General features: G+C 39.7%; 2 protein-coding genes across 3 annotated transcripts in view; one reads left to right on the top strand and one right to left on the bottom strand.

The window, feature by feature from the left end:
- LOC115440924 (N-alpha-acetyltransferase 15, NatA auxiliary subunit) overlaps positions 1-22,847 on the top strand; it is a 115,294-nt gene that overhangs the window by 8,698 nt on the left and 83,749 nt on the right. The gene's annotated exons all lie outside the window — the stretch shown is intronic.
- On the bottom strand, positions 779-14,771 carry LOC115440787 (titin). 2 transcript variants are annotated; one of them, XM_030165292.2, is made up of 2 exons: positions 14,510-14,771; positions 779-4,573 (listed from the first exon to the last, which is right to left on the bottom strand). In XM_030165292.2, exon 2 carries the CDS (start codon positions 4,571-4,573, stop codon positions 1,295-1,297), a length of 3,279 nt encoding a protein of 1,092 aa, XP_030021152.2. In that variant the 5' UTR covers positions 14,510-14,771; the 3' UTR covers positions 779-1,294. The 2 variants fall into 2 exon arrangements, with proteins under 2 accessions (XP_030021152.2, XP_030021222.2); XM_030165362.2 differs by lacking the exon at positions 14,510-14,771 and adding an exon at positions 4,654-4,771 and having other exon boundaries at positions 779-4,581.

Below are 22,847 nucleotides of genomic sequence, written 5' to 3' on the forward strand. Positions count from 1 at the left end.
TATCAGTTTTATTCCCAAAATGGTCTTGAGTATAAACTAAACGAAAAACCGCAGTTCGAATGGTATATTCGTAGCTAAAACAGGACGTCTGTCGGATCGGTTGGTTTATATATATTTTTAGCAAATAAACAGATACAACAGAAAATAGTATGTACCTTGTTTCCTTGAATATTATTACGTAGATCATGCGCACTGTAGTGTGTACGGTTTTGGGGTTTTTGTTTTGAACTTTTTGCCTGTAAATTAGAACGAGTTTAGTTTTTATACGGCATTCTTTAATCGGTCTGCTAGTGACGGTAAAAACAACTTGGTGATGGATTTTTTATTATTATTTTGCTATTGTGGTGGTTCGTAATTGAATTAGACTTTGATATTAAATTTATTCGTTGAATATTAATTATCACATGAAATTTAAGACATTTACTTGTTAGATTCAAGTATTGTCATATTATTTCGTTTATATTGCATATTATATGAAATTTGATTAAGTAGGTATTAGACTTTATTTATTTTACTTTTAAAATATCAAATTCCGAGCCATATTTTTCATTTCATTAGTTTGTGTAACCTTGAATTAACGCATAATAGCTGTTAATTTTGATTCAAGTTGAATTATATCTGTCTACAATTACTGTTTATGGTACGTCCTGTAATTGTCATGTTATTCGTGTCAATGGCATTAAGTTTATTATGCGTGTGCATAGTCGTGTTTCACCTTGTAAGGAGACCTAAGTTGCACTTGTTAGGGATAATGAGCGACAAAAACCACATACAATAATAATGCTTTATTATTTTATTTTAATAATTCTTTGTTTTAAAAATACAATATATAAATCACATAAAAATTTGTCATAAGTTTGTTTAAATAACAATTACAATAACAATTGCTGCCATCGTTACATATCAGGTGTAACAACGTCACAATTAACGCCGCATACTTATATCACATCATTCCTTACAGTTCGTCGAGAATACTGACATAAATAAATTAATTAACATTATGCATGCACCACAGTCTCTTAACAATAATTTAATAAATAACGTATCAAAAGTACAGCGTCCGTTTTCAAAACATCGCTAGAAAATAACTAAAACATTCGTTTTAAATATTATGGCAACGCGGGCCGTCCCGCTAGTCTTTCATCACTAACACTACTTAGGACACTTATAACATCACATTTGCGCTTTATTATTTACACGGTAGGCGCGGAGTGTCGCGCGGGGTGTCGCGCGCAGTGTCGCGCGTCACTCGTCAACACTTGAACAGTGCACAGTCCAGACTAGAGGTTGAGTTTCATCGGTTGTAGTCGGGCGCGCGGTACCGCTCGCGCGTCGCGGCCGGCGTCAGGAAGTACACGTGCGCGTCCTCGCCCGGCAGCCGGTACGACACCAGCGAGCCGGGCCGGCCTTCACCCGCCGCTGGACCGATCCACTCCGCGTCCGGGTTCGGCGTCGGCAGCGGCCGCTTGTAGTTCACCTCTGTGTCGCCCTCCAGCGACGGCGGCGGGGGTTGGTTCAGGTCGTCCTGCTCGCCCGTGTACTGCGGCGCCGCCACCCGGTAATGAGCGTTCCTGTAGTGCGGATTCGCGATCGGTATGAACTCACTGTCGGGGTTTATGGTGGGCCTGGGCAGCCGGTCGTTAACTAGCGTGTCGTCAGCCAGTGACGGAGGATTCTCTTGCACCACCGCAGCGTTTTGTCTGAATGGTTCGCTGTCTGGGTTAATCGGTGGTCGCGGATGCCTGTCGTTCACAAGAGTGTCGTGTTCCAGGGATGGCGGGTTTGGGCTGGGACTTTGCGTGTCTACGATGTCGTAGGCGTATTGAAGATTAATATTATTATCCACTGGAGTCTTTACAGTTTCTAGAGGCGCCGTCACAGCAAGGCCGTGGATGTCATGCGTGCTGTCCTCTAATTTCTTGCCGAAGATATCGAAGGAATTCCTGGTGATGTCATCGAAGTACCTCTCGTCTTGTTTGGTGTAGTACCCGTGGCTGATCGGGCTGGGCGTGGTGCTAGGATACCGGGTCACGTGGTGAGAAACAACGGCTGCCGGCTTGTCGTTCTGTATTATGTTGTTTCTGTTGCTCTGCGTTCTCACGTCCCGTTCCACAATGACGTCTTCGTAATCGTCATCCCTCGTTTTAGATTTTGGATAGTATTTTGTTGAAGAGGGTGTCTCTGTTGTTACGGGAACGTTTTCAATTAAATATTGCTGGTGGTAGCCCGGAGAAGCTGATGGCGTGATGGCGTTGAAGTCTTCCAAATTAAAGGGCTTGCTGTAGCTGACCATAGGCCTGAAGGGTTCTGGGTCCAATTTTGGAGCACGGAAAGGCAATTCAGGTCGGTGATTGGACTGATAATTCAATTGATAAACGGGCCTGGATGTTATAACCTTTGGTTTATGCGTGTGCTGCCTGTGTGAGTGTACTTTGGGTCGTTTCGTCGTGTAGTAATCTATGGTTTGCTGAATATCGGCAATCTGTTGGTAAAAATCTGGTCTTTGCTTCGGCTGCTGCACAAACACTGGTTGCGGTTTTGGCTTTTGGATACTAAAGTATTCTTGTGTTAGCGTTCTAGGACCTTGTTTCTGAGGCCACAGGAAAAAGTCATCTGCTTGATCTATAGCGCCGTATGTGACATCGACAGCTGGACTGTACTGCGCTTGAGTGTTTACTTGTTGCGGCGAGTAGTGTTGAGGATTAACTGGAACGGTTTTGTAATAATTTCTTCCATCAAAGAAAGTCGCAGGTGATGGTGACGTTTTCGGTTGTTCATCAAAGAAATAGAAAGATGCCAAAGCGTTGTCGCTTGGTTTTCTGTTATAAACCGGCTGCAATTTCGTTGTAGGCACGTCATTTTGAGTGTTAGAATAGAAAGCCCTCAATGGCACAGCGGTTGAAGTTACGTCATTGGCCACATTTGGGTGTGTTTTCTGCGGGACATAGACGACAAACGGTTTTTCAGACGTCGCAGGCGGGCGCGCATCGTACACTGGTTCCGGATAGTCATATATGACTGACACAGATAACGGCTTAGATGTAAGTTTGGTTCTGCTTTTGTAAACAGGCTTTTCAGTTTTGGGTCTCGTGTTGATTTCGTCTGGCAAGTTGTGTACGCGCACGGGATGTCTTGTCGGAACTCGTTGTGGTTTTCTCTGTTTAGGTGTAGTAACGATCTCCACTGGAGGCGGGGTCGTGAATGTCGTCGGCACCTCAGTGGTTCGAACAGACTCGGTTGTCGTCGGGCGAGTCTTGTACTTGGTGCGGTGTACGGTGTGTGTGGGCACCGGTTTCGTGGTCGTCTTTTGCCTCGTGTAAGTTGTCGGCCTTGTCGTTGTCTTGATTGTCTCCGTCGTTGTTTTCTCTTCTAAAGGCGCGAAGAAATCTGGCGGAGGCGGTAGTACTATTCCAGGTACTAATGGTCCAGCGGGAACTTTATTGTTGTAGTCAGCGCGGTAAGAAAAATTGTAGGGCGGCGGATAGTAGATCGAAGGGTCGTCTTCGTCGTACAGGTCTGACTGGTTGCTCGGTGGTGGTAGAAACGCTGCGCCCGGAGGGTAGCCTTCTGGAAGAGAACCGTTCATGGAGGGGGGGAAAGGGAATGCTCCTTCGCTCGCATTCCCGGGTAGGAATGGGAACGGAGGACCTGGCTGCGGCGCTCCCCCGGAAGTAGAGTTTCCCTTATAATCACTCGGGGGGTAGGTTTCTCCCGGCGGGAAGGGGAATGGCGGAGAAGATAGAAAGCCTTCGCTCTCTCTCGTAAAGAAGGGAGGGAAAAGGGACGCAGGGACACTCCCATTTGGGGTGAGGAAAACGAGCGGTCCGTCGTCGGAGAGTCGTACCGGAAAGGGCGGTGGCACCTTTGGTTTCTGCGGTAGCTTTACTTGCCTGTTAGGCGCCTCGTAGTCGTCAATCGGTGGCCATGGTCTGCGTTCGGTCTCTTTGGTGCGCTCCGGGAATGAGCCTCCTTTCAGAACCAAAAGGTGGTCTTCAGCGAGCCAAATTTCATCTTTCTTTAAACCACCGAGGCTTTGCAAATTGTCTTTAGCCCTCGTTTCAGCGTTTGGCTCGTAACTCACTATACCCGGCCTTTTGGGTGTCTTGGAGAATATTTCATTTTGTATCAGACCATATTTGCCTTCGGCCACCTGATCGGATAATGTCTTTTTGTCCTCGTCATCTTCTTTAGTCTTCGGGCCGTCCTTGCCCTCGCCGGCGCTGGACATGAGCATGCCGTCGTCCCAGATGCCCTGATTCCAGCCCACGTTGCCGCCCGACTGGTCCGGCGCGATAACACCGGCGAACTTGCCGCTCTCACCTTTTTGGTCAAACGATATGGCATTTTTGGAGGAACTAAACTCTTTGTCGGGTTTAATCTTGAGATGTCCACCGACGAGTCGTTTGATGGTCCTGGTGGACTCGGCCGCGTCGGTATCGGACGCGCCGAGGCTGCGCTGGTCGCGCACGAACGAGTCGGGCGGCAGCACGTACGTGGGCACGAGCACGCTTGCTTGTGCGCTGCACGCCCATGCCAGCGCCAGCGTAAGCGCCAACGCCGCCCCTCTTACCATCTGAAAATTTGAAACACATCGTCTCTTAGTTATATTGCACAATAATTATCACAACACTTTGTAACGGCCGATAAACTTATCTAAGTGGGGTTCTCTTTGTCGTTTAAACGCGCTCCGACGTCGTTCATGAGCGAGCGAAGTGAAGTGAAAGGACCGGCGGAGACAAAAACCTCGAACAGTGATTCGGGTACTGGCGCGCCGCGCACCACCACCCGCCTTTTATCAAGTTTGTTGTACGACCACCTCCGACCCGGCTGGCATTGAGAATCAAGCGTTTAATTGGAAATTGAATGGCGAATTAACGCTAGCGAGACAGGAAGGCCGCGAAGTCTAATTAAGAACAAAAAATCGAGCTGTCATGTTTTACGTGTTCCAGCGCGCCACGGATTTACCGTTACCCCATCGGGAATAAATATAATTCATACATGAACTATTAACCCATAACTAGTGAAGTTTTACTATGCGCGACGTTAATATCATCACTAATGATGTCTTATTTTTTGTGTTCGGCATTAATTGAAAATTGTTCATTGCAAAATATATTTTGCGCTAGCTCAGTGCCGCGTTAGCAAACAGTTCGTTGCAGATTTAGCTGCCTCGGTGTTCTATTGCAGTCTATTACAAGGGAATGTTGCATATTATGACATTTTAGTTCTAAATAAATGTGGTAGAGTGACGATGTAATGACTAGATATTGAACTATAAGGACGGTAAATGCAATATCGTGGATTGTGTTTAGGTAGGTGTGCCCACCATAGTTGTGTGAAAGGCGCGGTCACTTGACTCGTTTGATTTCGCCTTCGATAAAATACTAGTTAACTTGATCGCGGTGCGCTGTGTACCAAGAAAATGGTGCAGCGGCGACTAGTCACAACTCGCAGTGGCGCTCGCGCCGCCGCCGGCGACGCCAACGCGCCCCGCAATCTTGCGTTCCACCGACCTTATAATTGGCTACGATTGTGCTCTCGATGCCATTTCAGATTTTTCAATAGGCGAATATTACGTTTGATTACGTCTTGTTGTTTTCAGAAAGGTACGCCGTCTCTTTCGAAAAGCAAGCGAAGTCGAGCACGGTGTGTGCGTGATTTATGATAACCTTGATTATTATGATAGTTTCAATAAGTTTATCAAAGTCGTGCTCCGTTGAACACTGATGCAACATGTACTCACTTTCTCATTACGGGCGAATCAATAAATATGGTACAGAATTGCCTGATTGCAGTTTATATAAAGCGCGCAGCTCGCAACCTTTGTACGCGCACACAGGTGAATCGCAAAGTTCATTGCGAATATCGCAGTTTGACATTTGGCTTGAGCTCATCGTGGTCGCATCCTTTCGTTTGCGATATCCAGTTAGCCTTCGTAAAAATTCTGTCGCACTCGTTTCGAACTTAAAAGCTAACAATATAATAGCATTGTTGTTGTAATTATTGGACATGAGCGATGGAAACTAAGACAAGCGGCGCGCGGCCTTGCGGTGGCAAGGTGCCCGATTTTTTTGCGGTCAACACAAAACGTGAAATGATTAACCAACTAGCGGTTGGGAGTGTCGCGAGTCGCGGTGTTCGCGCTTACAACAATGTCCGTAGCCTTGCGCCGTGCGTATCACCAACGGCGCAGGGTTTATTCAAATGTATCAGTAAAAAAAGCTTTCTTAGCGCTCTAGTTTCACTGTGACAGCGTTGGGAAATTCTCTCGGGTGATGCATTGTCAACTATTTGTATTCAACGTCAGGTGTGGAGCCCACGCGGCAACTTTCTATTGCTCTTTGTTTGTTCAAAGCCACGGTGGTAACGTCAGGATGTGTGGATGGCACGCGACGCTCACGAAACTGTTCAAAAGCTGTATTTACTTTAACCAATAATCCGTGTAATGTTAGCGCACTGAACAACTCGGCGGCGGTAATTCTTGTATTTATCAAGATAAGTTGTCGGCAAATTAAGGTCTAGTACGTTGCAGTAGGTAATTGCATACATTGCTCTCCTTGAGTTCGCGGAACGACGGAAAACGGGCCTTTTATTTATTACACAGTATTGTAACATAGTTATTTGTTAGGTTTAGTAACTGCCGACCACTCCTTAATGTCCGGCATGCATGTCGCGATATAAACGTAAAAATTGCGCAATACGTAATAATGATTTCAATCGACAATCAATAAAACGAGCATATGGCCGCCGTACCTGTGCAGGGTTGTCGTACACTGAATCCGGGTATAACAGATAGAGGAAAACGCATAAGCTTATCATTCAATCTGTTGGCAATGGTTGGGGAATTTTAATCGATTCCGATTAACTCAGAATAATTTCCTCTTATATTGACTATTATACCTAGTCTTGCCATAAATATTGTAATAAAGAAAAAAGAAAATTGTTAACTGCAAATAACATTTATTACTTTTACAGTGTGTCAGTTTAATACATAAATATAAAACAATTAAAAATATAAAAAGCTTATTCGAAGTGGTCTCCATTGGCTGCAATACAGTCCTTTAAACGATGAGGCCAGTTATCAATAGAAGCACGCACTCTTTCCATGGGAAAATTCTTCACTGCCAATCGTATAGATTGTTTTAGGGACTCCAAATTATCATGGCGTTTAGAGCAAGCTGTACTCTCTAAAACTGACCACAAATCATAATCCAGCGGATTAAGATCGGGACTAGACGACGGCCAGTCTTCAGCTCTGATGAAGTCCGAAACGTTCGATTCCAACCAAGACTGCGTGGACCGAGCTTTATGACCCGGCGCCGAGTCTTGCTGGAAGGACCATACTTGGTTATTGAACATGGTGATGTTAAGGGGCTTAACTACCTTCTCAAGAATGGTATCTTGATACACTTGTGCCGATGTTTTGATACCTTTTTCACAAAAAATATGGCTCAGTCACTCCTTCATAGCTAACACCCCACCAAACCATCACTGAAGTCGGATAATGTCCACGTTGCACTCTGTCGACTAATTGGGAAGCTTCCTTAGAGCTTTGAGCATAAATACGGTCATTTTGTTTGTTAAAATGTTGCTCAATTGTAAAAATTTTCTCATCCGTAAACAAAATTTTTCTGTGACCTCCCTTTGCGTACCGCTTCAGTAGTTGTTTCGATTTTACCACCCTATTCTTCTTTAAATTATCAGTTAAGAAATGGCCAGTGCGTCTCTTATAGGCTGCAAGTCCTAAGTCATCTTTTAAAATACGCGACATGGTTCTAGGTGCTATCTTCATTTCCCGAGATAAAATCTTTTGCTTTCGGACAGGATTTCTTCGAATTCTTTCCCTTACTGCTTTGACCACCTTTTTCGTACGAACACTACGTGGACGGCCAGATCTTTTCTGTCACAAACAGAGGAGGTCTCATTGTACCTATTAATAGCCCGGTACACAAACATTTTACTAATACCAAGTGTATGGAGAGTTTTAAAAATTGCATTTGGCTCCATACCTACTTTGTGTAATGCTATCACAGCGATTCGGTTCTCTTTATCACCCCACACCATTTTAATATCGCAAAATATTTTACAATGTATTGGCGCCAAAATGAGAAAACACAATGAACAATCGTATAAAAATGACAGATTCGAAATTCAAATGTAATATTTTTTTATAATTAAGTGTAACAGTATTTATGGCCAGACTAAGTATAGCTAAGTAAACCAAATTTTGTATTTAAGTTAACAAGAATAAGTTTTACAGGTATTTTTTGGTTTGTTATCGTAATCAACAATGCGACGTAACATTTGTTTTAGTTATAATATTTGGTTACTAAACGATACGTGCGCGCGACAACCCTGGTGTTTCACTAAGCCAGTTTGTCGCGGCGTGTTTGTGACTTCTTACGAAACTGTAACGAATTGCCGCCTAGTTTTGGCATTGGGGCCCTCGAGCGCCGCAAATCGTTCCATTTATATCATTACACTATCCTTTATATTAACTCTATGAAACAATGGGGTATGGACACGTGCGGGCTTTGCATGACGATTAATCAAAAGTTTTAAGAAGCGGTAACCAGATCGAAACGATTATAGGATTCGAGCGTGCATCGTTAGTTTTAACTTAGGGTTATCGCTATCAAGTTTACTTTATACTTTTTATTATTAAAGTATGATTTTAGTAAAAATGAAATATTTCATATTAATATTTGTAGTAGAGTAATGGAATTATTTTACCGTAGCTTTATGTGACCTTAGTAAGGTCGCTACTATTTAAGCGACTGAGTATATAACCACATTGATACACGGTCATAAATTAATATTGTAGTAAGTTTAGAAACATAACTATAATAGTATAGAACAGTATACAAGAGTTGCGTTTTCACATTTTATGTCGTTGTAGATATGGCTTGCAGTTATTCATAATCGATTTAGAAATGAAACTTTATGGTTGCGGTTAGAAGTTTATGTTTGAAATGAAGTCAATATTTTCCTTGTATGTAAGTAAATCGCTGCACTTACGCAAATACTTTTTATCTTAAACTTCATTATTGGACGCTTATTGCAAAATAAATGTTTATAAACATTGTTTGCTCAAATAATTCACCTTAGCATAATTTGTTCTTTTGAACATTCAGTAGGATGGTTTGTTTTGCAGCGTCAACCCTGACTTTTTCCCAATCGTAAAGAGGCGCGTGCCAGTCGAATGATCTATGACCTCATTAAGTGCGCTTTTATTCAGTACCTGTGTCTACTCAGCCTTTGAGAATTGCGCGCCTTTGTTAGTATCGTAGATTAATGATTGCCGCGTGGCACACCTTAACTGGTACCGTTTAAAAAATAACTGCCTTATGCAATAATGAATTCTTATTAATGATGCGACGCGTACAAAAAACAAACGATATAAATAGAAGATAGCGCATTAAAGAATTTAGTAGTGAGACGTGGATAGAATTTGTTATGTATACGTCGCCACCTTAAATGTCAAATAGTTTTACATTGGAATTTGCGCTGAGAAATGTTAATAGTGTCATGGCTTAGCAGCAATTATTGTGGCGCTGAGATGTCGCTCTCGGCCAAGGAGGGAGCATCTTAGTCTCGCAACCAGTTTGAAATGGTACGCGACTGTCGGCTGTTATGTCACCGAGTACATGTTCTCGCATAATCTACATAGAATTTAATGCCTTGTTATGATTGTAACATAAAACGAGCCACTCGTTCATGCGACCTCGCATTTTAATGTGGGAATTTTTTTCTTAATCTCCCAAGAATTAATTTAGATTATCACAAAAGCTGAATTTGGTAATGTGTTGCAGTAAATTGTGTTTTTTGTGCAAATATGGTCGGTGTGCGGTTGCACAATTTTCATGACATGCTTTATTACGTGTACTGTGTTTGAGCAGCACACGGTCGCGTAGTGATGATGATTTTATTACTAAGTTACGTCCGATTTAATTCTATTTCATTAGCAGCTCTATGATTATACAGCTGAGTTTTTTTTACGTTGTACAGTAGGTTCTATTGTTGTTATTGGAATTTTAAGGTCGCCAGTAAAAAAATCGATACTCGGAGTCGTGACCGGTTGCGGTTGTATAGTGGCGCACACGCCGTCTTGCCGTCGTTTCGTAGTGAAATATTTCAGACTATTTTATACTGAGTGAATTGTCATATTATTACCATAGCGCATTTTTTGCGCATTATTTACGGTAAATAACGTTTTAAATATAAAAAACCCAAGGTTGGACATATTTTTTAATGTACCATTTTGAATCTGAGTTGTACGCATTGTTTATGAGAACAAGTTTATCTGTAACTGGTATATGCCATCGCCGTATAGTTTTCGTCGATAAATAATGCAATCTACGCACACAATGCTCTCGATCCCACCCTTGAGTTTAAAAATAGCCTTCGTATCGACTAAATGTCAGAGCTTCCGCATGGCGGGCCATGTAAGTGTACGGTTTGGTCTCCGAGTCGCGTCTCACACCGGGCGTCTTTATACTCTTATTTATAATGTCTATGCACCTATCCGAAATATCCTTGAGATGAAGGAAGTTGAGAAAAAACAAGATCCATATTAGTGGACGGCGACTATTTAAATGTGTTCTATTAAATATTCACAAGCGGTTACTTTTAAATATATTTATCAGCGCGTGATACGCTTTCGTTATGTGGACGCTTTCTTTTGCTTTGTTGTATTGTAACTTTCATGTTCTTTGTTTCGTAATTGGACAAAATGCTCCCGAGGTACGTAATGTCTCGTGTAATGACCGGTGTTTCACGTGTCATCGGTAACCACGATTACCGCACCAAGTATTTTTAAAGTACTTTCCACATTTAGTTAGGTGTAATGAGGAGCCGGCCGCACGTTCGCTCGAGGGCTTGTTCGCGATGTGTCTCGTTAACATTTGAACTTTGTGTATATATCGTGGAATAATGTTATGTTTTGTTTACTTACATACGACCGTTTTTGTTGCAGGTAAGTGATTTAGCCAACGTTTCTACCTCGTCAGTAAGTGAGATTGTTGCATGCAGATTAAATTGTATCGCATCGGAGTGGGCGGTTCTCCCGCGCACCATTTGTGACGTAAACATCAATTAACTGATTTCGGATAGATAATTCGTCGCCCATTAGTTAGTGTATTGTTTAATATGAGCCACCTCTTGTGCAATTTGTTTCAAAATTTTTCCGCTGCTGTGGTGGTGTTACCTTTTTGTGATTTTCGGAGCGTGGCGGATAATAGGCAACCTTAGATTGCGCCCGAGTCCTTCGCTCCGAGTCGTGCGAGGAAAAGCTGCATGTTTTAATAGCGAATTATTTTGTAACATTTTTGTGCAGTTGCGATCGTTCCGTTTATCTATAAGATAATCGGTTAATGCAATTATTTTTCAAGGTGAAATTGGCAGTTTGTTTTGCTAAGGGCGGTCATTAGTATGGCTAATGTCCGTTACGGTGTGCACCTGCTGTGAGTTGGCGATAAATGTGCGCGCGAGTGTCTTGGTGCTGACGATGCGCGGGCGCAACTAATTGCTGAGAGCGCGCCTATTGTTCAAGCGACAAACAGGTTGCTACACACGTAAAACAAATTGTCATTGTACATTGTTCTACTCTCTACATTTTCGTAGACCTTGCACATACGTAAAATATATGAGGACCGGTTTCATCTAAGTGTTATTGCCCCTTTTTTGCTGCACCTGTTATCGTGGAGTTTTCATCGCACGAGCCGGATACGTTTTTTTCTTGACCCGCGTACGGATTGACCGATGACGCGAGCTTTTATTTATGTTATCATGAATCGTGTACATTCGCCGGCAATTGAATGTTTTCATATGTTGTGTACACACTTGATCGGACCGATGGCACTTTAATATAAGTGCTTACATTTGTAAATTCTCACGGTCTGACGGATTCGCATTGAGGTCGCGACTCGCGCATCTCTAGGTGCCTTTTAATCTTGCATTTGAATGATTTCAATACACACGGGATTTGCTTTGATCTGCGCATGCGCAATTAAATGCGATTTATGCTGTTATGATTGAATAACAAATTGAACAGTGTTGTATTTTGATTGCTATTTTGTATCAACCAGTTGATTATGCATTATTTTATTAAACGACAAGTCTGTAAGGTCAAGGCGAGTTCAGATTGTGCACAACACACGCGGCATTCCGGGATTGTAAAGGTGAACCGCCTGCGATTGTGAACGATGTGTCACCACAGAACCATTCCCACTGTTAGCCGCATGATCATTGTGTAGTTGCCCTACTGTATTTACATCGTCACACTGCCTAATATCATTTATAATAAGACAATTATTTTACAAATTGCATTCATGCTGTCAGAAAAAATAAAGAAATTTTGCAAACAAGTACACACTTAGAAAACAGTGTCGTAAGTTTGTGTTATAATTATTGCTGTTGGTTATTGACGTCCGTCGCCAATTGACATTTTATTTTATTAATGTATTAGAATCAGCACAAATGTAATTCTAATGTTAAATGTTAAATTATAAAGTCGAGTTGTTCATACAGGACGTGGCATTGGCAATGGTAATCTATACAACGCGTTTATCTATATTTTATTAATGTGTTGCATAACAGGATATAAGACTACTATGTAAACTGAGCACGGCATTTAAATTACAAGTGTTATAAGAATCTGTAATAACCTGTTGACATTAAAATATAGTTATGACCCATGATGAGCTCGGATTTGCGATTTACACATTTTGACTTTCTACCCGACAAGTGTTATTTTTAGCAATATGTTTTCAGTTCACTCTTTCTTTGCATAGAAAGTTTATCGAGCGGTTCAATGTTTCATTGCGACATATTCTAACTTGTGATTTCGTATAATGGTTCAACTAAACTTATGAATGGCTAAAATATTTTTCACTCACGGACATTGGTCATGTCCGCGTTTTAATTGATATGTTCTCACGATTTGCTTGCCGGACGATTTATTTATCGCGGTACATGTGCTGATCATTGGCAGAATGATTCGTTCTAAATAACTTCACAATATCCGTGCAGGAAACCATTGTTTTTATTGCATTCGCATGACGTACGCGTCAAGTTATGTCACGTTACATGTTAAATTTTCGAGGCGCTCGCGACGCTTTCGTTCGATTTTATTTCTTACCGCGTAGGAAGATAACGATTTTCTATGATATAACCGACGATTTACTCGTAACACTCGATGTTTTGATGTAAACACACTATTTTCTTGTTAGTGTAATTTGTCTTTGTATTCAATACTATCGCAAAGTAAAGCCGTATTCAAAAGCTTAGGAATTTTACAAATCAACTAACTGTAAGTAATATTTTGTTGCGATAAACAAATTTGTTTCTAGGCAAAACGCGGTATAGATGGTAAATAGAAATTTATCGTTAACCACATAAACAAAGTCGTTGAAGTCTTGTCTCGCCTAAATATTCTAGAATTCGGAATACTTGATTCCGACGTGTCATTCGACTGCCGCGTGTTGTTATTGTAAATAAATGTAAATGGTATTTTCACATAAAAAAAAACTAGATTCTATCACGAATATTTGTCTCATTGTGGATCAATTAATCGGTCGATCGAATCAATACGTGATCTAATGCCTCATTGCCGGTTGGAATTCAAAACGAGCATGTTAAAATATTTGACGGGTCATCGATTAAACATTTTGCACACGTCCGTATGTAGGTCCGGTTGATTTAGAATTCCGTTATGTGTATATATCTTGGAGACCCCGTAATGTTTCACGTTCGTTCAAGGCTTTAGTATTTTTGTTTGTGCGTTATTGGAATTCCCTGAATTTTTTGACGCCTGTTTATTCACAGCTACAATAATAACTTGTTATCGGTGACTAATGTTTTCGAAGGCTTACTTTACGGTTGTAATATTAATTGAAGACGCGACAATTGAACGACCGAGACGGTCTCCGCGCTTATTGAACACTGCTTGACATTTTGTTTTATCATCCTGGGAGGCTCGACACTCTTATTCATGACTCGAGATATTCACACTTATAAAGAGTTCATTCACAAAACCCTATTTACCAACACCCGAATTACTTCGCGTGGGCTAATCGCTTGTAGGTGTTGCGTGTGATGTAAATAATATTCCCACTACAGTATATGTTAAGCTCGTCGATTTGACATTGCGCGGTTTAAACTAGGCGAGTACATTATATTATTATTCGGAGCGAATTTTTACGTTCTCGTGCAATTACACGTTCACAAAGCATGGGTAGTGTTCGAATGCGAAACTTTTGTTTAGATATTCTCACAGGTGTTTCTGTTCTGGCGTCATTGAGCCTCATGTCGAAGGCTGAGCTCTGTGAAACCGTGCTTATAATATTTGTGTCGTGATATGAACAGCATTGTCTCTGGAGCCGGCTCATTGTTGGCGAGCCGACGTCGGAGCCTAGCCCGTGGGATTTGGGTCGAAAGCCCGCTGGTTTTCGATTGTCCATACGCTTTTAATAACACCTATGTGACATAACATAAACAAACACAAGCTTACATTTTCTGATAAACGGTTGAGGCTGCGGCTGAAAAACACTTTTCTTGAACAAATTTCAGAACATCACACGTCGAAAGTCACGGCACTTGAGTTTATTTTGCACTGGTTCAGTCACTGGCACATAGTGTGGGGTTGATTGCGTGGTGTCGCGGGTATGTCAGCGGTGCAGTGTCGTAGAGTCCGGAGGGTGACCGCGGTCCGCGCCGGTAGTGGGGTGCACGTGTGTTCGTTAGGTCGCGCGGCGCATGAGTGGCGCCGGTGGTAGGGGGCGCCGGTGTAAATACGGCGGCGTAGCGCGTGCGCGCTGCCCACGCACACTGCCGCGCGCCCGCGCACACACACGCACGCCACCTCCGTCGCCGGACTCACTGACTGTCAAGCGCCTCCGATGCGTGATGCGTTTGATGACACGACCACATGAAATCGATGGGAGGACCCCAACCTCCTCGTGTACAAACGGATCTCGTGTTTAGGTAACCGTTTGATTACGCGCGCGCACTTGAATTATTCATGTTTTGTCGTGTACGGCATCTATTTGGATGCTTATTATTAGCACGTCAACTTATGACTAAGATTTGGTTATTTTTAGATATTTGTGTCTTAATTTAGGGATTTGACTTCAGTTTGTTCACAACTTTACTGGGGCTGGGAATATACTTGATAACAAAATTTTATATTATAAAGCATTTACTTTTAAAGGTATTGTCGGCAAAGCTTATAAATATTAATATAACAAATAATTATTTTATGGAACTAGAAAGCGAATCAGTGGTTATACGTTAAACATTTAACTCTGCGGTTAACTGAGCTCATACGGCGTATTTAACGTCATTTCCTATTTTTGCATATTTTAGAGATATGATCATCTGGCCTGTAGAAAGTCTAATATCTTTTTACATTTTTGAGTATTTCCGGAAATTAATTTTTTTACATATTTCATGTCTGCATTTTTAATGAAACCACGAATTGCTCAGAATTTTAATTGCATTTCGGTTCTAAGTATGTTTCTTGAAATGCGAAATATATTTATTAATATTTACACGATGGTGTGGTATAAGCTTTTCATATCAATGTTTCTAAATGTAAATTAATTCCTCTACTACAATAATTCCTATGATATAATTACCTTGACGTTGCTCATTCATATTTATTCCCGGTTAGTCATAAGAATTTCAATGTATTATTGAAAATGGCATTAGGATATGTCGTCTCTGAAAATAACTACGGCATATTGAGTCAGATGACTGATTTGTCTCCGATACGATGTCGCCCTGTGCCATCGTGCGTAAGGTCAAAATGTTCTGTGTGACTCAGGCCATCACGAATAAATGGTACCCAAGTCCTCGTGTCGTATGCCACTGTTTCCGGTTTCAAGTTTCCTGTTTCTCGATGTTTCCTGATTACTGTCCTGTCGACTGCGCAGATTCGTACGTTTTTAAGTACGATTTCTGTTCGATTAATTTGTACATTTTAGGTATGAAGTGAGTTTTTTCCTCGTTAGTAATTATGTGTTTACAATACTTTGATTTTTTTGTAACTTTGCATTTGCGTGGAAGTCCCGATACCCATACTGTTTGACCGACTGAATGGTCGATGACTTACCTACCTACCTACCTAATGTAGGGATTTGGAATATTCCCCGGAACATTGGGATACCTCGTTTCAAACCTTTCCTTTGTGCTAAATAGGTATTTTTTTACGGCAAGTTTTGATCATAACGTAGTTTAATTTGTTATATTTTAAAGATGTGTCGAATTTCAGAAGAAATGTATACGCAATTAATAAATATAGGTAGGTATCAATAATTGAAGTGATTTTCCTGTCCTTGCAAGTATCGCAAGCTTTGGACCCTCTAAACTCTCACCCGGAACGTATATTAGTAAATCCACGCCAAGATAATTTGCGGTCACTGAATTACACGTCTTGGAAAAATAAAAATAACTGATTTTGATATAAACTTGTATTTATTTCTTAAAATCTAAATTAGTGTTAATGTAAAAAATCAACAATGTACTTGGTCGTAATGGCTAATAAGTGTAATATAATTTAATAATATTAAATAATAAAAACCTTTTAGCATAAAATTGGCAAAGGTTTTTTGTTATTAACAAAAAGATATATATTTTTGTTGTTAATTTCATAAAAAGCGTCAGCGGTACCTAAATTTTAGTATTTGATATTTTTTTGTTATATCATGAAAAGTTTCCGCAATTCTTCAATATTAAGAATTCTGATCAGATATAATTTTCTTTTCAAAATAAATTTGGATTTTGTTAACTGCAAATGTTAAAATTATTGATTTTCTCAGGCTATTTTTCATTAAATTTAAATAGGCTGCCCTTGCGCCTTTTTTTTCAAAGTTTCCTTTACGTTCCTCCAAATTTAACCATGAGAGTATGTGCCATTGGAATTTATGTGGTCTGTGTTCGGTCGAGCGGTGTTGCGCAAGGCGGAGACGAGTCATCGACACCGGCCGACGTCCTCGGAAGGTCGCCGTGGAGTCCGTACGGGACCGGCCCATTACCATAACATTGCAGGGTTGCTGCCGCGGCCACGTCTATGACAATAACACACTTCAACAGTCATTAAAAATGAATATTTGAAAATCTAGTCACATTAAAAAAAAAAAACAGATTGGTCGTACAAGATTCGATACTAAAATTTAAAAATTATAAAAACATTTGTCTTGATGCGAAAATCAATTAGTAGTCCTTTGTTTCCTTAAAGATTTTCGCCCACTATATAACATTTCAATGTAGAATTTGCAGAGTATACAAAAGAGAATTGTACCATACTACCTGCAACTACATTCGTTATGGTTCTTGTGATACAACAAGAAAGCGCAATCTTTTACCGCTCGCCAGCCCTGGACGTGTCGGCTTTATCAACGTCGTGTATCAATTTGTTTATTTACGTTCCGCAGCGCCGGTCCAAACGTCCCGGATCTATTTTTTAAGGGGACCTTTTGATTACGATCTACACAGCGAGATTCCAGACAGCCACGGTCCAGATTACAACTTTTTTTTTTCTTTTGCACGCGCTCCGTATCCTGTTATACTACTACTGAGAATATCTAGCCGGTTGGTTTTAATACTGCCGGATTAGATAATTCTTTGTTTTTTAAGAGTTTGTTTTAAAAATACATTGATACTTTTTAGTAATCATCTAGAATTAGATTTATTGTATAGAAAATTTGCACGTACATATCACGTGGTTTGGTATTGGCATTTTTGCTGACAAGTTTTTCCTATTATTCCATGGTTATCGGCGTTAAATTGTTACATTTGTAGCAATCTGTTTTGTGATATACATTTTTATCTAAATTGGCAATTTGACCACGCTCATTTTGCCACGGTCCGAAGACGTCGAGAACTTTGTTATTAACGTTAAAAACACTTTTATAAACAACGGAAACACCAACATATGTGTGATATTTTTGTCACCACACATTACACAAGTTACGTGGTCGTGTGATAAGTCGAGTCGTTACGGTCAGTTGTTCTCTGCGCTCCTACCAGTGGTCGTGCGGTGGGAGCGATCCGCGCTGCTCGTTTGTTATATTTCATTTTTTTTTTTCTCAGAATCATGTTTAGGCGGTGTCGCCGCGGCGCGTCCGTACCACATTCCGCGACACCGAGGCGCTTGCCGGCTCTGACCGTTTGACCACTTCATAATTCGGTCGACCCTACCATGTGTCGAGTCGATTGCTTGTTTCATTTTTTATTCGAGTTTGAACACTAGCGTTTGTGTTTTGTTTGATAGTGTCGAGTTATTTTTGTGTCGCGTAACAATTTCCGCGGCTTGTATAACTTCGATACTAAAACCAATTTTTAATTGAGTTGTATTTCTATAGTCTAGGCCGTCGTTGTAGTCATATCTTTTAATAGTCCCAATGTCACCAGTGATTTCACAGAATTATATTAGGGCTGTGATTACGCATAGCAAGGAGTCGATGTACTGAAATGAATGAAACAGCTGTGTTTAATGTTTATTCTACGAAGTTGAATTAAGCGCTTGAGTTGCGGCTGACGGGTACACATAAAATTATTAATGTGTTATTTCTTGATGGTTGCATAAAATGTCTAAAATAACTGTTTGCTAATTTGCCTCCCATTAAATTGTATGTTTCGTTTCAATGTAAGCATCTAATAAATCGATGTATAATAAATATAATATGTATTTAACGAAAGAAACATTAGTGGTAAACTAATACTCAGCGTGTCGATTTCGTGCGTTGTAAAGTTATTGTTGTCGATAAAAGCTACGTGAGATGTGTCTCGCTATAAGCTTAACGTGATTACATTGGTAGGGTGTTTATGTCGGCGCAGGCGCCGGCGGACTCGCGCCCGCCAAAATCGCCCATCCACTTAAATTATGTAATCGAATATTCATGATACCTTTTTGGTGGGTGCATTATTTCTTGCCCGAAGAACTAGTTGTATCACGCGGTTTTGTTCATTATTTATAGACAGGTTAAAATTTTTTTTGTTACAATCGTGTTTACACATTTATTGTAGGCAGGTATATTACATTATTTCTTGTGAAATGATTTCCATTTAATACCAATTTGGATAATTATGACTGTTTATTATTGTTTTGTTTTTTCTTAAAATCGCTATAGTTGCAACAATATTCTTGTAGGCATAATTCTTTTCTTTGGTACACTCATAGACTCGTCTACTTCGTTCGTATTGGGAATAGGACATTAATATTGCGGAGGCTGCATAATATCATAGCATACGAATGTATTTATGACATATTTCATGTTTATTGTAATGTTTGGCAATAACATTTATATAATATGTGTTGTTTTCAAATTCCTATTATAGGAATAAGATACGAGAAATAGTCTTTGTAGCAAAATTCGAATACTATAGTCAAAGTATAAAATAATAATGATTCGAGTGTATGTATATGTTTTTTATTCTACTGACAGGTCATTTTGTATCGGATTTATCCCGATTGCGTGGTGTGTCAGTGTTTATTAAGTTCCGAAGAGTTATTGGTACACGGCAACGTTTGAATTTGCCATTTTACGTACTTATTTGCAATTCCAGATTAACCTCTTTTGTATTGTAAGTGATAATTGCATTTTCATAACATACGTTTTCCAAACATAGTTACAAGTAGTATACGTTCAAACACTAAAAACATTCTATCTCCTTTATTAGTCGTAGTTTATTAAACTAAAAAGTGTACGTAGGCGGTACAAATAATCCATTTAGAAAAGCGTTAATAAGGGGCAGTAACAATGTTTATGTACCTATTACATATTTTTGTAATAAAAATCTTTTATTCTTCTTTTTATTCGACATGACCTTATGTACGTGTACGTATCATTTGCTGTAGATTCATAACAGAAACATGATATATAATGTGTAAATAGTTCTACCAATGACATCGGTCCCTTAATCAATATGTATACAAACCGACGCACGCGCAAACCTTTTATGTTACTTCATTAGATATGTGTTAATTTTCTTTGATACGAAATAATCCGTTTTAGTTATAAAATCGTTATTGTTTATCATTCGCGAAGTTTAAAATTAGAATATATAATTTTGTGGCAACATGAAATTATTCCGTGACGGACTCGCATCCATTAATTCGTGATCAAACGTCTTATTATTGTGAATATTAATATGTAAAATAGACGTTTGTTATTTACGTAGGTGTGTGCGAAATATTTCAAATGCCAATAGTTTCTCGCTAAATTCGTAAACATTTTAATAGTGTGACAAGTTCAACTACTGTCGACCAATTTTTATACAATAAGAATAATATTGGTTTCTTTTTAAGAAAAAGGCATTATGCCAAATTGCAATGTACAATGCATTATAATATAATGATGATTGTTTATTGAACATGGTTTGATGTCAAAGATGTCAAACCAGGGTGACTTGGCGGTACTTATTTTCAACGTAATGCATCAGTCATTTATTAAATTGAAGTCCTAACTAAATTCTGTTAAGTCTGCATAAAGTCTATTACAGTACCAAACATATTTAACATGTAATCGAACACCACTTAGTATTCCCATCTGAATTATTTTGAATTCATTGTTGTTTTTTTGGTTATTTTCTCATGCTCTGTCGCAATACCTGGTTCTAATTAGTTTTGGCACATCTTTTAGCACGTCGGCATGTTAGCGTCTTGCGCGCATGGCCGTAAATTATGCAAGCGCCAATTATATACCAATATTTAGGTCTTAAAGGGATCCTTTAGTCCCTGTGTGCGAACTACGTGATTTATGGGGCTGTTAGGAAAGTTTCCGGTCGGTATAACGTTGCAAAATCTTAACCAATAACTTGCTTAATGGAAGTTATGTTCCAATTTGCTTAGTGACCATTTAGTTGTTTAGTTGTAGTGACTTTCATTTTTTAAATATCGTTTTAAATAACTTGGACAATTGGTAAGTTATTATACATAAGAAATGTTTTTCCAGAAAGTAATTTGTATATCTGATTTCTGTAACAGTTTAGGGCTTGTTTGTAATACTTTTTGTAGCATTCAAACTTTCTCTTAGATTGACAAAACAATGATTAGTAAAAAAATAATTGTTAATTAGTTTTAGCTTTGGGATTATTTTATTATGAATATTAAATTAAGAAATACATTTCAGTTTATTGTCTATACTCTATACTATTCTAGAGAATGCAACGATACTTAGAATTAGTTGTGTAATATTGAATAATTTAGCCGTGCGACAAGCTGGGTTTGGATTATATATCTATACAAATTCACAGACAAAACTGTCCCGACTGCCACTGACCAGAAGTGTTACCAATCTGTACAAATACCCAATATTATGTAAATAAATTCCCACGGAATAAAGTGCTTACTGTGGTAAGGTTAAAGCAACATTTTATTTTGTAGATAAATTCAGTAATTGCATTTCCTTATGAAATTCTAAGAAGGGGCGGACAAAGCTACATGTAAATTATAAATGATTGAAATTTACCTGCAAAACTTAGGTCCTTATGAACTTGACAAGTAAAAGTACAGAATTAAAACGCATTGTCGTAACAAAAGCTCGGTTTACAAGGCTGAGCAGTAAGGAGTAGGAACGTATCTTAGTTTATAAAATAATGATGATTGCGTCATTGCCAATTGGATATGCCCTTTAAAGCCCTCTAAGGCATGCAGATCTAGTCGTGCCTTTCCTCAACGACGTTTATCTCAGATCCAGATGTAATCAATGTTAGATTATGCTTATCTTCACGTGGGCGGCACCCGACATAAAGGGATCTTTAGGTGTGCATAGTTAAACTAATGAAAACTTCAATGTTTACTCAATGTTAAAAACCCGTACGTGTTGAAATTTGAAATATTGAAATATTTAAAGTATTTATATAAAAAACTATGTCCAAGATAAAGATCTAGTTTGGTATCCAGTGAGAAACGTAATAGTCTAATCAATCAACCATAAAATTTATTACGCAATTAGTGGGAAAGGCCGGAATTTATGGTAATTCGATCCAACAACAACCAAATATGACTTATTATAGAAATCAATTTATCGCTTTTTTCTATTTTTATTATTGTGTTCAACAGTTTTGCTCTTATTATGAACAATTCGGGTTCGGATGCGACATTTAAGTCAGATTGTGATGAATGTAGCGTTAAAAATCGACACTCGGCAGCATAATGATGTTATTATTCAGACACGGTGTCATTACCGATTAGCCCTATGTTCGAATATTATGCGTGTAACTAATGATAAATAGACAAGTAATGTATATGCACAGTTTGTCATCAGCGGCATTAAATGCTTAAACGTGATAACGAGATTGCACCCTGTGACCCGAGAGCGCAGCCAACTTTTAAATGTTTTGTTTGTGCAATAACAATAGAAAAGTTATAACGACAGCGTCTCATAAAGAATGCCATTATGTTGGCGCCAAAACACCATCTTTTACGTTTTGTGGTCAAAAGTTAATTGAGAGCATTTTATATTAATATTCATTATTAATAAAATCATCGCAAAAAAGTTTAAATGCGAACAATGGAACATGTGAATCCCTCCGCCCGCCCCTGTGCTCTCAGCTCGCCGATGCCCTTGCGAATTATTCATAACGGCTCATAAAAGAGCAAGGTCGTCGCACTGGCGAGATTGCGGATTCGGCCGCGGCCGGGTCGCGTCCGAACTATAACAAATAAAATGCAAACGAGTGGGATGTACGCGGATCCCTGGCCGCCGTCGGCGCGTCGCCGGACCGCGCTGCCCGCGTCCTCCGTGGCGCCTTTTTACACTTCTTTTTACCAATGGCCAATTTATGGAGTCGCCGGTTTAGGCTGCCCGTATTACGCGATATACCAAAGCGTTTTCACTTCTCTC

The sequence above is a fragment of the Manduca sexta genome, chromosome 7 (genome assembly GCF_014839805.1).
Source record: "Manduca sexta isolate Smith_Timp_Sample1 chromosome 7, JHU_Msex_v1.0, whole genome shotgun sequence".
NCBI lineage: Eukaryota > Metazoa > Arthropoda > Insecta > Lepidoptera > Sphingidae > Manduca > Manduca sexta.

What these genes read in the sequence shown, in the direction of transcription:
- LOC115440787 (XM_030165292.2), bottom strand. Translation starts at nt 4,573, where the DNA reads ATGGTAAGAGGGGCGGCGTTGGCGCTTACGCTGGCGCTGGCATGGGCG.